General features: G+C 42.3%; 1 protein-coding gene across 1 annotated transcript in view; it reads left to right on the top strand.

Annotated features, from left to right (window-relative positions):
* VPS33B (VPS33B late endosome and lysosome associated) overlaps positions 1-16,995 on the top strand; it is a 2,132,768-nt gene that overhangs the window by 1,387,444 nt on the left and 728,329 nt on the right. The window contains exon 19 of the mRNA XM_044078281.1: positions 13,731-13,863. Within this exon, the coding sequence (XP_043934216.1) occupies positions 13,731-13,863 (133 nt within the window). The remainder of the gene's footprint in view (positions 1-13,730; positions 13,864-16,995) is intronic.

The raw sequence follows: 16,995 nt of genomic DNA, 5'->3' as shown, positions 1-16,995 counted from the left end.
CTTTCTCATATTCCACAGTGACAGAGTTTCACTAAGAACAAATCCTTCTTTTATTCCAAAGGTGGCATTAGAAACAAAATTAAATCAACACATTGACTTACCTGTATTTTTTTTCAAAATTCTTCTACCAAAGGTGAAATCAACACATTGACTTGCCTGTATTTTTTCAAAATTCTTCTACCAAAGGTGAACACATTCTTCATACATTAGATGTCCAAAGACAGCTCAGATTTTGCTTACATTGTACCAAAGACATGAGGAAATCAAGCCAGCTTTTAGTGCCTTTTTCCAAAAATGAAACTAGGACAACATGTATCAAAAAGTCACACTTTCCAAGTGGTTGACAGGTTGTGTTTTCTTTGTTTGTAAAACAAGAACATTGTCTTTGCATTCAAAGCCTAAGGCTTACTCCTCCAGAGCAATGGCCACTTTGATGGCATTTGCAAAATAAGTTGCTGCTAGTGAAATCCATACAGCAGCAACCTGGTCAACAGCTCAACTTTTCTATCTCATTATAAATTGTATGTGCAGTCCAGTAGTTGCACATTCTTTGGCAGTGCCATTCTCAGGAATGTTCTTCCTTGTGTCCACCCAGGCCCTTTTTGGGCAACTTGGGAATCTGTCCCAAGTGTTGAATTGGACAAAAATAGACAACACTGGATATGAAAGTTATAGGTTCATAGGTGTATACTAGGATAACGATCACTAGAGCCCTTATAAGCCTAGCAGTGCAACCCCAATGTGACCCACAAATTTGATATATGTTGATGGTGGTTTACTGACTGCCTGTGTCCACCGGAGAAGTAGAAGCCAGACAAGGGATACATTTCCAATTACTCAGCCATTGGTCTAAGTTATGCTTAAATAGGGATAAGGAGGAAATGTGCTTCACAAGGATGGGGGTTGTGTTCCAGAGAATGAGAATTCTCTGGAAAGTTATGGCAAGTTATGTACTTACCATAATGGTACATCTGTGTTGTCTCATTTTCATCTACTTCAACATTCCTCTCTTCTTCCCCCTTATAAATTATCATTTTACATCATCTGGTACCAGGACTGACCTGGACTGAGACCTCCTACCTCCTTGTTCCATGACTTATTCCTTAAGCGTGTAACATTTTAGACCCTTTTTTCATTCCATAATTTTTGGTATAAAATTAGAATAGTCAGCAAACTCCATTTGAGGTAAAACAGTTAAAAAGAGGAAATTGTGGGTAAAGGGGGAGTCAGAGCTCTCAGATCCAATACTTTGGTATAAGGTGCTGAGGTCAGATCCATTTGGATCTGGCAACCCAAACATTGAACCGAACAAAAATGAGACAACATGGGTCTGTCATTATGGTAAGTATGTAACTTTCATTTTTTTGTTTATTGGGCAGCTTATATCTAATGGTATGAGGTTAAAGGATGTAATTATTGTACTGTACTCGGCTGTAATCAGGTCAGTCGTTGCATATAATGCCCTGTTTGTTATGTACCTGAACAAGCAGTTATCACAATCAAAGTTAACACAACACTTTCTCACTAAAAATCACAAAAACTATGCAGACCACATCAAAGCCTTGGCCTTCTTCTTGGTATCACACAGGCTAAATAGGCAATCTCTGTCTCGCATATACAGCCTCAACAGATCCTATCCTGTCAGACTTTGCAAGTGGATGACAGATTGTATTTCCTTTGTTTGTAAAACAAAAGGATTGTCTTTGCATACAATTTGTCAGTCACTTGAAAAGGGTGACATTCTCAAGTCCAGTGGTAGCATGAACACCCACTCATATGGTCTTATCTGTTTTGCAGCAAAAATAGAACATATTGGAGGGATAGGTACGCAACACAGAGAAAACATCTTCAGTGGAAAGGTTCTTCTCCACGTGAAGTTTATTGTACTCTATTCAAGGGTGATTTGGACAAATGGATAGGAAACAACAAATTTGTCCTCAGATTAACACCCATGTTTGTCAAGGATAGGAGCAACAAGTAAATGCCTCAACATTTCCTTTCTCTTCCTGCCTCTGGGTTATTTTTATGCAAAATATTACGGGCTAAAAACTACCATGGGAATGTAAGGGTAGGCTTCTTAAGTTCCTCAAAAATCAATTGACTAGTAAGTACCTATGATTCTGGAAGGGGCATCTATGTTCTCCTTCCTGGTTGACTGACATCTGGTTAATCATTCTCGAGACTTTATGCTGGTGTCCCTGGTGTGAGTGCTTCTTTTGTTGCATGTCCCAGACTGAGCTTACACTCGCATGTCCTGTCTAAGGTTTGCCTTTTTTAGTGGAGAGACAGACATGCAGAGGTGGTTATGCCTGTATGTGGCTAAGGCACAGAACATCTTGAACTTGATGGCCAAGGTGAGGATACATAATGACTGCCCCAATCTACTTGGTGCCAGTTTCACATCTGAGTTTGTTGATGTGAGATACCAATGACTGCAGAGTCACCACACATGCATGCGTCTTCCCATGGTGAGAGAGACTTCCGTCTTTGTGTCCCAGAGTGGTAGACATTCCTCATCAACCTTCAGGAGGGCCTCTCATTCCTGCATCTGTACCTGTTGCTGACAGGTAAAAACAGGCCATGTTTATGTAACTGCCCTTTTGTATCTTATTATTTTACAAAAAAGAAACCAGTTATCATTGCTGCCTTTGAAGATACATTCCACTAAGGGTATTGTATCATCTTTAGGGATGTTTTTCGTGTTTCACTGTTGCAGTCATCACATTTGGGTTATCTGCTTGCAGGTAGCCCTCAGTCGGCCTGATTATCAAAGTCTTGGGTCCTGCGTCGGTTGCTGTCTCATCTTCCATGACGTCAGGTAGTCAGTGGTAGAAAGCATGCAGCCAACACCATTACATCAGTCTTTCTTACCTTATGGTGCCCGAAGCAGAAGCAGTTCACAAGTGCCAGTCGGCCGATTCCTGAAATTTTCGTTTTCGAGTTTCAGATCCGAAATCTTCAACAAAGCTAAGTACTCCATTGGGGAAAATTTTTCTTGCTCTAAACTGATGTCAGTAAAAGTTAACAATTGTATTTCTTGTGGAAAGCAAATACCTCATAAAGATTTTCATTCGTATTGCATTCCTTACTTAGGCCCAGACCACGATGTCCCTCGCTGTCAATTTTTGTGCCTTATTCAAACCTTGAACTATTTGTCGTTGGTTCATTTTCACATCTAAATATTTTGGTACTCTGTTCAATTATCCAGAAATGGCTTCGGTAAGCCACCCGACTACCGACATTCTGAAAAAACGCAAAGATAAAGACAGAGGCCACATAGATCCAAAGCTGCCGACGACACTTCCGTTAAGCTACTCAGTGAGGTACTTTCGCAGCCCCTGATACCCAATACTTCAGATTCGCAGGCCTCTACTGAGACCCATTCGGAGTCCAGAATGCCACGAGATGCTTCTTCGACTGTGGAACCTCCGGATGTCTCTACCTTGGATGGGTCCGGAGACTCTGTGCAGGCACCGGCTTCTGAGGATGTATTCAGGCCTACTGACTTGCATATTAAACCAACTCCATCTTCTTCTTCAAGGCCTAAATTTCGATCCACGACTAGAAAACCGATGCTCAGACCGCATGGTCAGGCCCCTATGCCTAAAAAACAAATGATAAGAATGGCTGCAGACCTTATTACAGTAATCAGGGGAAGCCACCCTTCTCCCTCTAAGAGACCTAGAACTGATTCTTCTGATCAGGATTCTGAAATTTCTGTTTTTTCTGATGACCAAGAGTTGCCCTTATCTACCTATGAGGATTCTGATGCAGAGGACTCCATTCCCTCTGCTTCCACTCCAGAGGATTTCTCTTTTGGTGAAACTTTGCATACTCTTAGGGAGCATTTCCACTGGGAAAGCCAGGATTACTCTGACTCCAGAAAGAGGCTTAGGGAATTCTTACTCCTACCTCAACACAGGCCTTTAGCTATCCCTCCTGTACTGGACATTGTAGATGATCCCCTCTTGGAATCTAGCCTGGCCCCTGACACTTTACCCCTGGCTCCCAGAAAACTTGCCAGGTATTACAGAGTACCTGACTCTCACAAGTTCCTCTTTAAGAATCCTACTGCGGATCCTGAGACCATTTCACAGGGACCCAAAGGCATTAAGGGTACTACTGCCAAAACCCTACCCCCTGTGATAGAGATTCCAGGGCCTTGGACAGATGAAGTAAGAAGGTTTACACTTCTGCAACTTTGGCCATTAGGGCCTTAAACTGCCAGTTTCATATGTTAAAGTATCAGCAGCATATTTTTGGATTGCTTAAACAGAAAATAATGTTGATTCCCGACTGTGCTGAAAATAAAGAATTACAGGATTTAATGCATTCTGTTGAACAAGTTGGAAAACATACTTTGCAATGTGGTTTTGATTCACTAGAGGCATCTTGCAGGGCTGCTGTCACTGGGTCTGTACTTAGAGGGCATGCCTGTCTTAAGGAACAAACTTTGCCAGATCATGTTAAAGCTGAATTACTGGATGCTCCCTTAAACCAAGACCACCTGTTTGGCAACCAAGCAGAAGAAGAAGTACTTAAAAAGAAGGAGGAAAAAGCTAAATCTATGCAAACTGTTAAAGATTTCCTGCAAGTACAGCCTCCCAGATTTAGTAGGCACTGGCCTGCTAAGAATTGGTCCTTTCCTGCCTCTTCCAGGCCTTCTCAGTCCAAACCCAGAACCAGCAGACCACCCAGGCCTCAGTCTCAAGGTACTCACAGGCCTAAGCAGTTGGAGGCTCCCACTTCCAAAGCTGGAAGTAGTAAGACACCCCCTATGGTAAACGGTCACAATGACTTAACTTTAAACCTTCCAAGCCCTGCTCAACTGACTGTTCCTTTAGGGGAAAAGATTGCCCTGCATGCAAAAAACTGCGAGCTCATTACCCAAGACAAATGGGTTTTAAATATAGTTACGCAAGGATACAGATTCCACTTCCACTCCTTACCATCCCCAAATGGTTGGCCAGACCTACCCCCAAATCAGTGGGCAGAGACTCAAAAGCAGGTTCTCTCTCTTCTAAGCATCAAGGCTATTCAACCTGTCCCAGAAGAAGAATGAGGGCAAGGTTTTTACTCAAGACTTTTCCTGGTTCCCAGAAAAGACAATTCCTGGCATCCTAACGTGGATCTGTCTATGCTAAACACCATTTTGGTAATCCTAAAATTCAAAATGCTAACTCTTTATCAGCTGCTTCCCATGCTAGGCAAAAATGTCTGGTTGGCAGCACTGGATTTAAAGGAAGCCTATCTGCACATCCCAGTCATGGAATCTTGCAGAAGATACCTATGCTTCAGAGCAGGCTACATGCACTATCAGTTCTCTGTACTGCCCCTTGGCTTATCTACTGCACTCAGGGTATTCACAAAGTGCCTAGCTCCAGTCATTGCATTTTGCAGGCAAAGAAGTATTTAAATATACCCATACCTGGATGATTGTCTAATTCAGGCAGAAAGCCAGGACATACTATTAAATCATCTGGCATTTGTAAAGAAACTACTAACTTCTCTGGGGTACACCATAAATGAAAAGAAATCACATCTTGTACCCTGCCAACAAATTGTATTCATGGCAGCAAGCTTGAATACAACTTCCCAGATGGACCTCATGCCAGAGAAACAAGTTTATTTGACAGCATACTTCAAACTACTGGCCACAAAGACCCAGCTATCTGCAAGGAAAATACTGCAAGCCCTGGGGTTCATAGCCTCTTGCATTCTGCTAATTCCATATGCAAGACTGCATATGAGGAAACTACAATGGTATCTAAAAAGCCTATGGTGTCAACATTTTCAGGACCTAGAATCAATGATTCCTATCATTCCTTGTCTAAAGACAGAGTTCCTTTGGTGGGCAGAGGCCTGCCACGGCAACAAGGGACTGCCATTCACTCTACCCCCTGCCACCCAAACCCTAACAGACGCATCAGATTATGCATGGGGGACTCACTTGGCAGGGCAGTGCATTCAGGGCAAATGGAACCCGAGTCAAATGCACCTGCATATCAATCAAAAAGAAATGTTAGCTGTACAGAATGCTCTGACAGCCTTCAAGGACCACATTCTTCCAGGAAAATTATTGGTAAAGATGGACAACACCACTGTTATGTGGTACATAAACAAGCAGGGGGGAACCCACTCATACCTTCTCTGCAGACTAGCCATGGCTCTGTGGAACACAGCCTTGAGCTACCAAGTGCACCTGCAGGCTCAATTCCTGCCAGGCAAGCTAAATACACTGGCAGACGATCTAAGCAGAAATCCCATTGACCCACACGAGTAGAAACTGGAACCAAAGATATTCAACATTTTGAGAAACAAATGTGGGAGCCCAGAGATAGACCTGTGTGCCTCCCCTCAGAACTACCAATTGTACAAATTCTGCACAAAGACTACCCACAGACAAGCTTGGAAACTGGATGCCCTGTGCTTCATCTGGAAAAACCTTTCATAGGTTCATAGTACTAGCCTATCGGCCCTAGGGCCTATACAAGCCCAGCCAAAAAGGTCCCTGGCTTTTGCCACCCAAGAAAATTATTTTCCTGTGCCACTGTCGAGCAGAGCCACAGAAGTTATGCCCGGGGTGAATTTCCTATTTACCATCCAATCATCAAGATTTTCTTTGAAGAGTGCTAATGAAGAGCTTTGTTTGATTTAGATAGGTAGTTTATTCCAGACTATGGGAAGTCTCTTGGACAGGAATCTATCTCTCCGGCATGTTCGGTTTATTGTGGTGACAAGGTTTAGGTCCCTAGAGCATGTAGCTCGGAGGGGTTGAAATTTCTTTAAATGGAGCATGTCCAACAGCTCTGGGTTTGACATAGCTTTGTATGTTAGGCAGAGATCACCTCTGAGTAGGCGATATGCAACGGAGTAAAGCTGGAGTTTTTTGAGACGGTCTGCATAGGGCATCTGTTTGAGGCTGGTAATCCTCTTTGTGAGGTATTTCTGCCGCCTTTCCAGTTGTTGTAGATGTCTTGTGAGGTACATACCAAAAGGGGCGTTGTACTCTATAATGGGTCTAATGAGTGATGAGTAGAGAGGAACAGTGACCTCTTTTTTTCTGGATGAGAAACCTTTTGTGATGAGGTGTGACATGTAGAAGGATTTCCTGACTACTGTGGCGATGTGACTATTAAAGGAGAGACTACTGTCCACCTGTGTCCCAAGGTCTCTTATCACACTTTCGGTGTTAAGTATACTACCACCTATGTTTGGAGTTCATGGGTACAGAGTTTTTACCAAAGGGGATGACAATGCCCGTTTTGGCATTGAGCTTGAGGCCATGGCTTTGACACCAGGCATCTGTCTCAGTGAGGCCCTTTTGTAGGATGTCCACATCATTAGGAGTTTTGATTATGGCTCCTAGTTTGCAGTCATCTGCGAACCGTTAATAAAGACCTTCTGTGTTAGCCTGTACTTCAGAGAAGTAAATACCAAACAGGAAAGGACCCAGGACTGAACCCTGTGGTACTCCACTTGTCACTGGTCTGAAGTCGGGTTTGGAGTCTGCTACTTGCACAGTGTGGGTTCTGTCAGTGAGCCAGTTGGCAACCCATCTTGGGACATAGGAATTTATACCTAGTTTAGTGAGTTTATCTATAATTCCAGAGTGGGGGATGGTTCCAAAAGCCTTGGAAAGATCTAGATAGGCTGTGTGAACCACCTTACCCTTGTCTACGGCTTTGGTGACTGCTTCATAGAAGTCTATCAGGCTTAGGAGACATGATCTGCCTTTTGCAAACCCGAACTGGGTGGGATCCAGAGTTTGGAGATTACCAGTGTCTTTGTTTATAAGTTCCATGATAATACGTTCCATGGCCTTGCAGACCAGGCTCGTCAGGCTAATGGGGCAGTAGTTCCCGGGGTTCATGGTGGCTCCCCCTTTGTGGAGTGGGATAACTGTCGCTGTGTGCCATTCAGCGAGAACAAAGCATGAGGTGAGGTTATGATTGAACATGATACTTAGGTGGGGTGCCAGTTCGTTCTGTAGTTCATGTAGAACACAGCCTGGGATGTTGTCTGGTCCCATGGATGCGTACCTGTGCAGCTGTGATTACAGGAACTTTGCATTCTTCCGATATAGAGATGGGCCCTTTAGGGGGTGAGAGGGGAGTAAAGTTAGCACTGAACCTATCTGCCAGGATGTTGGCAATATCAGTTGGGTCTGTATATTTAGTGCCATTGTGCTGTAACTCAGAGCCGGATCAGATCTGAGTGTTGCCATTGAGATTCTTGACGTAGCTGTAGAATGCTTTGTGGCTGTCTTTAGGATCAGTGGCGATTTTGTTTTCGTAACTAGCTTTGGAGGATTTTATCAGGGATCTCAGCTTCTTACTGAGGCTGACCAGGGAGCTCCTCCACTCATGGGATTTTACTCTCTTTTGCAACAGTTTCTTCCTTCTGTTGTACAGTTTGGTTTTGGCAGGGGACCACCAGATTGGCTTCTTTTTTTTGGAGGATAGCATCTTGGTTTTGTTTGGGATAGCACGATCCATGCCCTCGTGTAAGTGCTTATAAAATGCAATTATGTAGGATTCAGTAGTCATAACTGTATTGTCCATCTGCATGGGTGTCATGAAGTTCACCACTTCTGTCTTAAGAAGCATGAAGTTGGCTTTGGAGAAATTTTTTACTGTGGTTTCCTTAATGGGGGGTGGGGGCAGGATATGGATATCTAGGGTGATTAGCTTATGGTCGGATTGGACCAATGAGGCGTTGACTTCAGGTGTGGAACACCGGTCACTCATGTTGGTAATGACTAGATCTAGGATATTGCTGCCCCTGGTGGTGGCGTGGATAAGTTGATCCAGGGCATTGGAGTTTATGAATTTCAGAAAGCATTGAGCGGTTATTGGTACATGAGTAGTTTTCCCAATTAATGGTGTTGTAGTTGAAATCGCACATTATTAGGGTGTTTGGTTGAATCCTAATATTTTCCAGTACATCAAGAAAAGAGGAGTGGGAATCCTGGGGCATGGTGGGGTATCTGTAGCAAGCTAAAATTTGGATTGCAGTTTTGTCTAGAGTTCGTTGCACTTGGATAACCTTGGATGCATTATGCTGAGCAACTAGCCTGGAGGTGTGGATATCCTTAATGAATATGGACACACCTCCGCCTTTGGTGTTCCGGAACAGGTTACATGGCCGAAAAGTGTGGTATGAGTTATAGCCTGGTAGTGCAGGGGTGCTCTCTGGAGCCTTGAACCAGGTCTCAGTCACTGCACAGATATCGATGTTCTTCATTTTAAGGAGTGCCTTGAGTGAGTGCATTTTGAGATTTAGACTTCTAGCATTGAGTAGCATCACCCTCAGTTTTTGCTTTCCTGTTCCTGTTATGGTGGTGAATTTGTCATTTGAACCTTGCCTAAAAAAGGCACTACAGGGGTGGCAAGACCCTTAGCCAGTATCCAGAATCCCAGGGGTGACAGGTGCAGGCCATCTCTGACAAAGCATCGTGGTCTGTCGACCATGTCATCCCAGGCAGGCAGATACTGGATCTCATTGGAATGACACCAGAAGCTTAGCCAATTGTTGAAGTCAATTATTTTGTTCTTGTACTGTGGTATTATTCTGGGTGATGGCAGAATGCTACTTGGGGCTAGGGTCATACCTGCCTGGGCTGCAAGATCGGAGAGCTCTTCCATGTCTCTTTTCATGTAATCCAGGGAGGTACGTCTCAGGTCGTTGACAGCAACATGGACAATGACAGAGTCATATTTGTACTTGTGGAGTGACCTGAGTGCATGGGTTATGTGGCGGATCCTGGCACCTGACAGGCAGCTGACAGTAACCTTCTCCTTGTTTAGCCTGGTGAGTGGGACATCAGTGTGCCTGACTATAGAGTCACCTATGACTAGTGTTTTTGGTACGGTACGTTGTTTTGCCTTATTGGCTGTGGTTGAGTGGCACACTGAGTCTGCGGGCTATGTGACATTTGGGTTATGTTGGGGGGGTGGAGGTTGCTTGCATTTCTGCTTTGGAGGTCTCTGTTGCTTGAGCAGATTATTATTGAGAGCCTCTGTGAATGTTTTTGTGTTTCTATGTGTGGATTTCGGTGGTTTAGATTTAGTGAGACTATGTGATGAGTGTGGTGTGGTGCCACTGTTTACCTTCTTCTACGTTGGAGAAAGCTTTACCTCCAGTTTGGCTAGATAAGTGCATCTCTCACAGGTTGTAGTGTTGGGTGGAGAGGGTTGTCTGTGTATGAGGCAATTTCTACATTGTCCCAAGATGCCCAGATTCATCAGAGAGAACACTTGGAGCTGACCCTTGGACATGCCTGAATAAAAAACTATTTTCCTTTAGATAAGTGAGGAAAGTGAGTACAAGAGCTGTTTTTCTCAAAGCAAGTGAGGAAAGTAAGTACCAAAACTGTTTTCCTCTAGGTAATGAGGAAGGTTGAGTGCTGTAGTAATTAGTAGCTTATTTATTGCTTACAACAAGTTCTGAACAAGTGCTGATCCCGAATAAACAAATTCAAGTGCTAAAACTAAGAATCTGTATCTGGACTAAACTAGTTACAGGAAAGGGGGAAAGAAGTGCAAGTGTGGGCTTTTAAATCAGAAAGTTGAGAGAGATGGAAAAACTGCCCAAACGGCCAGTAACTACAATTTCTGGGCCAGAACCATTTCTTATGTGGTAGATAGGTTACCTAGTGCTTACCACTCCCACTGATAAGCTAGAAGGCTTCCCTCCAACACAGAAAGCTTGGGGGGTGCTCAGAAGCTTACATACAGTCCTACAGTAGTTACAGGAAAGGTAGGAAACAGGCTTAGATTTGTTTTTATATATACAGAAAAGTAGCTAAAACAGCAGTAAAAACAATTCAAATGCAGTGCAAGCTAGCACACTTGAGTATGTTGCATTGTTAGACCAAACAGTTTAAAAAATGCAATTAAATTAAAAATGACTAAAAACAAGTGCAGAAGGAGTCTATTAAGTAGAATGAGGTAAAGAGATGGGACTGGGGGAGGGTCCCAGATCAAATATACAGTGGGGGCGGGCAACTGCAAAAGCCTCCAAATTTAAACAAGACAGGAACCCTTCAGCAGAGATATGAAAAACTATACAGTGAAGCAAAAACAACAGTGCACAACTCTGAAGTCAGCCAGCAATGATATAAAATTAGTCAAGCGACAATTAACAGTACACAACTCTGAAGTGCCAGAAAAATATACTTAGCTCTGTATATCTCCAGATAGTTTAAAGAGCACTCTGTCAGGACACAGGAAGGCTTCAGCAATGATATCAGTCTATGCCTTTCCCCCTCTGCCTCTCCTCTCCAAAGTCCTTCTAAAGATCAAACAGGACAAACCAAGGACAATACTGATAGTACCAGACTGGCCACGCCATCACTGGTACCCCCTCTTATGCAGTGTGTCACTGCTGGCACCATGGCACCTGCCTGAGACCCCTGTCCTGCTGTCCCAGCAGGAGTGCCAGATTCTGCACCCACAGCTTCAAACCCTGAACCTTGCAGCCTGGCAAATTACCTGATCTCTCCGTTACCATCCCTCAGTAAGCAAGTGATGGATGTCATTCTGGGGGCAAGGAGGCCTAGTACTAGAAAATCCTATGCTGAAAAATGGAAAGATTCTTTTCCTGGAGCCAAACTCAGGGGATGGGCACAACAGTGCCCAATTTACCGCACATTCTTCAATACTTAACTGAGATGCTTCACAAGGTCCTTTCCTTTTCTTCCATCAAAATTCATGCCTCGGCCATTTCAGCACATTATAATACAGAGCCATGTCTCTTCTCTCATCCACTGCTGAAGCAATTCCTCAGAGGGGCCAAAAACTTAAGACCACCCAGGAGAGCCCCTACTCCAGCCTGGGACCTTTACTTTGTATTTGAGAAGCTCACTCTGCCTCCCTTTGTGCCAGCTGCAAATGCAGAGTTGAAATTCCTTTCTTGGAAAACAGCCTTTCTTCTAGCCATCACTTCAGCAAGAAGGGTGTCTGAATTACAGGCCCTCATGGCAGTGGAGCCTTTCATCATCTTTCATGCGGACAGGGTGTCCCTCAGGACCAATACTTTTTTTATGCCCAAGGTGGTATCCAGTGTGGCCCTTAATCAGTCCATTCATTTGCCAACTTTCTTCTCTAATCCACAGAACAAAGGGGAACGAATACTGCACTCCTTGGACGTGCACAGACAACTTAGATTTTACTTGGACAAGACTAAGCCTCTCAGGAAATCTGAACAGCTGTTGGTTGCATTTGCTGCAGGACCAGAGGGGAAGGCCATTTCAAAGCAAGCCATTTCTAAGTGGATAGGCCATTGCATTCATTTCTGCTATAAGCACCATGGAAAATCTACCCCACAAGTGATAAGACCTCATTCCACCAGGGCTGCATCTACCTCTACAGCCTTTCTCAGAGGTGTCCCTAACAGGGACGTTCTAGAAGCTGCTACGTGGAGTTCTGTACATACCTTCACCAAGCATTACCACTTGTCAATTTTTTCTAAATCCAGAGCTGGCTTTGCCACTGCAGTCTTGCAGGGCCTTATAGCTGGTCCTAATGCTATCTAACTGCCTCCTCCCTTCCTTAGCTTTGGGACTCTACCCAAATGTGATTACTGCAACAGTGAAACATGAAGAGCATAGTACAGTTGTGTACACTTACTATAAATGTAGATGTGTGAATGTATTCACTGTTGCAGTCCTGGTTACCCTCCCTCCAGCTCCCTGACTAATGTTTGGCTTTACCTCTATTCTTGTTTACTATAATTAAGCTTTCTGGTGTACTTGCTTTTGTTGGAGGTGTAACTATATATATTTAATTGCTTCCCATTAAGGGGGGCACCTGACATCTGGGGCAAGAAAAACTGATGTAATGGCGTCGGCTGCATGCTTTATACCCTTGACTACCTGACGTCATGGAAGATGAGACAGCAACTGACGCAGGACCCAAGACTTTGATAATCAGGCCGACTAAGGGTACCTGCAAGCAGATAACCCAAATGTGATGACTGCAACAGTGAATACACTCGAACATCTACATTTATGGTAAGTGTACACAACTGTACTTTGCTTCTGTTAGAGACGTCTCTGAATTTTTACATGGTTTATTCTTCATATTTTTTTTCAGCTGTTGTACCCAATCTGCAACTAAAGCAGACTTTGATACAACTATACTCCAATGCCTTCCAGGCTGGTCACGTCCTTATTCAGGCTGCTACTTTTAGAGTTAATTCAAGATGTGATGAATCAGCAGGTCAAAGTTGCTACAGAGGCACCTCCTGTTACTGTAACTCAAGATCTTATACGACATCACTGCAAACCGTTTTTGTACCCTTCCCAGGTGGAAGCCGTGGAAGTTTGGTATTTCTTCTCTTGTCAGTTCTTATCATGCTTTGTTTCTTGTCTTTGGAGGAACAAACCGATAGGAAGTATGTGAGGGATCCCTTAATGATCTTCTAACATCATAATCATGTTCAGTCTCTGGCCAGGAAACTTCTCCTGCAAAGGAACTGCTTTACTACTGGTCGAAGGGCTTCCTAAGCTGCCAAAAGATGTTCAAAAGCAGTGAAGTGCGGCTAAGGTGTCTTTGAGATCTTGAGTTAATATAATTGCCTACATAACAACCTTTATATTTATTGTTACAAGTCTGTTGAAGATGTACAGTTGGTAATGAGTATTTCATACAACTGTAATTATATATGGTTTCCTGTATTTGCAATTATTTTTTTCATACAAAAATACTTATCTTGTTTGCCTGCAGAGCTATGGTCCACAGCATCTTCTTACATTCTGGAACCTTAAGAGGATGGGACTACTAGTGGAACAGCAGCAGGGAGAGACCCTCACAGCTGTTGAAAGCAAAATGGGCAAACTTGTAACAGACAAGGCAGTAGGTAAGTGAACCAGAAGGCAGATAAAAGGAATTGTTAACAAAATACGTTTCTCCAAAAAAATATGATGCATGCAAATAGTATCCTAGTAGAAAATGACCAGCTGACAGATCTGAAACAAGACTGAAAGTTTTTGAATTTATTTCCTTTTTACTTGTTTTCCTTTTTTCACCTTAACGATCATGAGTACATAGGAAACTTACCTTTTGAAATGACCAGACAATAGTCTGCACAGATTACTGCTGCTGCATTTCATTTGTGGAGTACTTTTAAATAAGTTGTAAGAGCAACTTAATTTTTATTTTAAAACAAAAAGAAAGTAAGCTCCATTTTTTCATTGTGCATGTTGCTTGCCTGACTCAGGACTTGTGACAGTTTTCATTACATTGTATGGTTTGATGGCACACGTGTAGGGAGAAAGGATTAAGATGTAATGTGTAGAGCTAGTGTAAAGCCCAGAAATTTGCACAGTGGATAAAGGCTATGAGCTGTTAGTGGGCTGCTTCCTATAGCATAAGGTTTGCCTCCATTAGCCTTGATTTGCCAGTTGTTTGATTCTGAGCAAGCCACTGTACCAGACAGGTTCTGTAATCTCCCCTGAAAAAGGAAAGTAGGCTTACCTGGTTAATAAAAAAACTAAAATTAAATTAAGTAAACAAATAAGTACTTCAAGACATTACTTTAATATTTTAATATACAGGAGTGCTTTCAGTTATTCACTGTTTTCCAGCACCACCACAGTGAGATATGAAACATCTGGAAGCCATATTGTTGTACATACTGTCAACTGAAATTTATGAATACTGTTATGTGTTGATTACGGCTTGTTCTTTCCAAAACCATGGATTATAAACTTATGGGAAGAGATCTCAAAAGTGGCATAGTTTCATGGCCTTTCATTTTAAAAGCTAATGAAAACTACTACAGATACCACCTCAGCAACCAAAAGTGCAGTTCCCCCATTCGTGAACATCTGACTTTTCATTGAGTAGATCATTATGTTGAAAAGTGGATGAATCAAGAAGGGGAAGATTTCCAGCTTTCACAAACATATCATGTCACCTGCTAACATGAGCAGCCTCGACACATGCCATGGTTGGGTTCAGTGTTGTGGTTAATGTCAGTTACATTCTTGTACATTAAGACAGGTTTGATACTAACAGAAGCCAGTGAACTTCTGATTAAGGTGGAAACAGAATGCATACACCACATTCATTTCGTTTTTCTTTCCTTTCCTTTACACACAATTTTTAAATGTAAGGTAATGCCCATAGATGGAGAAGAGACCAAAACTAGAAATCAAATCATATTACTGATTTTTGCTGGGGACTGATATATTGGTCCTTGGGCTAGCAACTTGAGCCTGTAAAAGCCATAACTGCTACCGAAAAAACAAGCACTGAAAGGTGCTCATTGCCTGATGTACCACATGGTGCATAAATGGGAGAGAGATATATTGGGCAGATCAGAAAGAAACAGCAGTCCATACTTACTACTTTTTTGTATGTTCACTCCACAGGGAAGCACTTTTGATTGGTAATTGTGCTGCATTTTTGAGGCTGTAAAATAATATGGCAAAGTAAACTTAGGCAAAAATGTAGATATAACAGATAAACTGCATACCCAACTATGAGTTAACCCAGATTTATGTTGATGCTTTCCTGCCTGATATTAAATGCTTTCCAGAATATGATGTGGTTGTTATGCTGACGTCAGTCTGCAATAAGACTGATAACTGGACAGAGAGGGTGACATAAATTTCCCCTGTACCCTTCATCATTGCCCATTTGATGTTTTGTAATTTTGAACACTACTTCCCCAGTATGAAGGTAGGAGGATTATCAGTGATAAAGTATTGATTGGTATGAACCTGAGTCAGATGATGAAGTTGAGTAAAGTAGACGTGATTAGGGTTTTATAATAACTTTCCTGAAGATCTCTTGTGGTAGTTGTAGATTAGAATGTGTGTGTGCTTTTAAGAGCCATTACAGTCACTGGGCATGTGCATATAAGTAATGAGCATGTGCAAGTAAGAGTGCCATTTTGTAGTGAGCAGCCAAGGTGTAAACATCCATGTGTACAGTAGTCAGTCAGTTAGTAAGATTGTTTAAGTTTAATGTTACCGTTCTCCATCCTGATGTGTTTGTGTGTAATAAACTACTTAAATGAACAACCAGCCTCATTGTCTTAGTGAATATACACAAGATGAGTGACATGGTGTCAGAATGGGACCCAGAGTAAAACTTTTTCTTCAAGACCGTGAGACAGGCAGTTAACAGTTGGAGAAATATACAGGAGTGGATCATCTCTGCTCAAACAATTTACAAACAGGTCAGAAAGACAAATCCAGGTACTAAAACTCACTTAAATGATTTTTTAATCAATGAATATAAAACAGAGCATTAAAACTGTTCAAAACGACTTTATAATTAAACGAAATGTTTGAAATTACGATATATTGATAAAAATACTCAAAATGCTTACAAGACTACTTGAAATAACTTCCGAATGACATAAAATATATAAAAAAGAGAAAATGACTATATGTTTTCACTTTGTGCTTCTTTTTCATATTAACTAAAGCTATCTGAGATATCCGAAGAGTGCAAAGAGTTTGGATATTTGTGCAGTATTACAGTACAGTTATTTCACAGAAAACGGTCATTTCAAAGAGTTTATGGTACAGCTGAATATTTTTTTGAGTACCTGGTGTATGTTTACACATAATTACAGAAGCATTTTGTTGACATGGCAGAAGGATTTCGTAGACCTGCTTCACTTGTATTTCATAATAATGTTGCTGCAATGTTGAGCAAGAGCACAATATTCTCATACAGGCTGCTTTTTCTGACAAAGACGCATGTACAAAGGCATTTATGCTGCTTAATATACCTGGTTCAGAAGCCATTGAAAGGGAGCATTCATTTGTATTTGCCCCAGCTATGTATGCAGAGGAGGGAGAAAAACGCTATACAGTGGTACGGGGTGAAACCCAGGAAGACCCTGAGTGCTTCAAATGTAAATTTAGAGAAGTGTGTAACCCCCAAAATGAACATTACAATGGAAAGGCACATATTTTACACAAGGGATCAAAAGCCTGGTGAAATTTTTGCACCATATGTAACTGACTTGAGA

The sequence above is a fragment of the Protopterus annectens genome, chromosome 7.part0, assembly GCF_019279795.1.
Source record: "Protopterus annectens isolate FY-2018-M chromosome 7.part0, PAN1.0, whole genome shotgun sequence".
Lineage (NCBI taxonomy): Eukaryota > Metazoa > Chordata > Ceratodontiformes > Protopteridae > Protopterus > Protopterus annectens.
The sequence above is the reverse complement of the archived record's forward strand: the minus strand, read 5'-3'. Positions and strand labels throughout refer to the sequence as shown.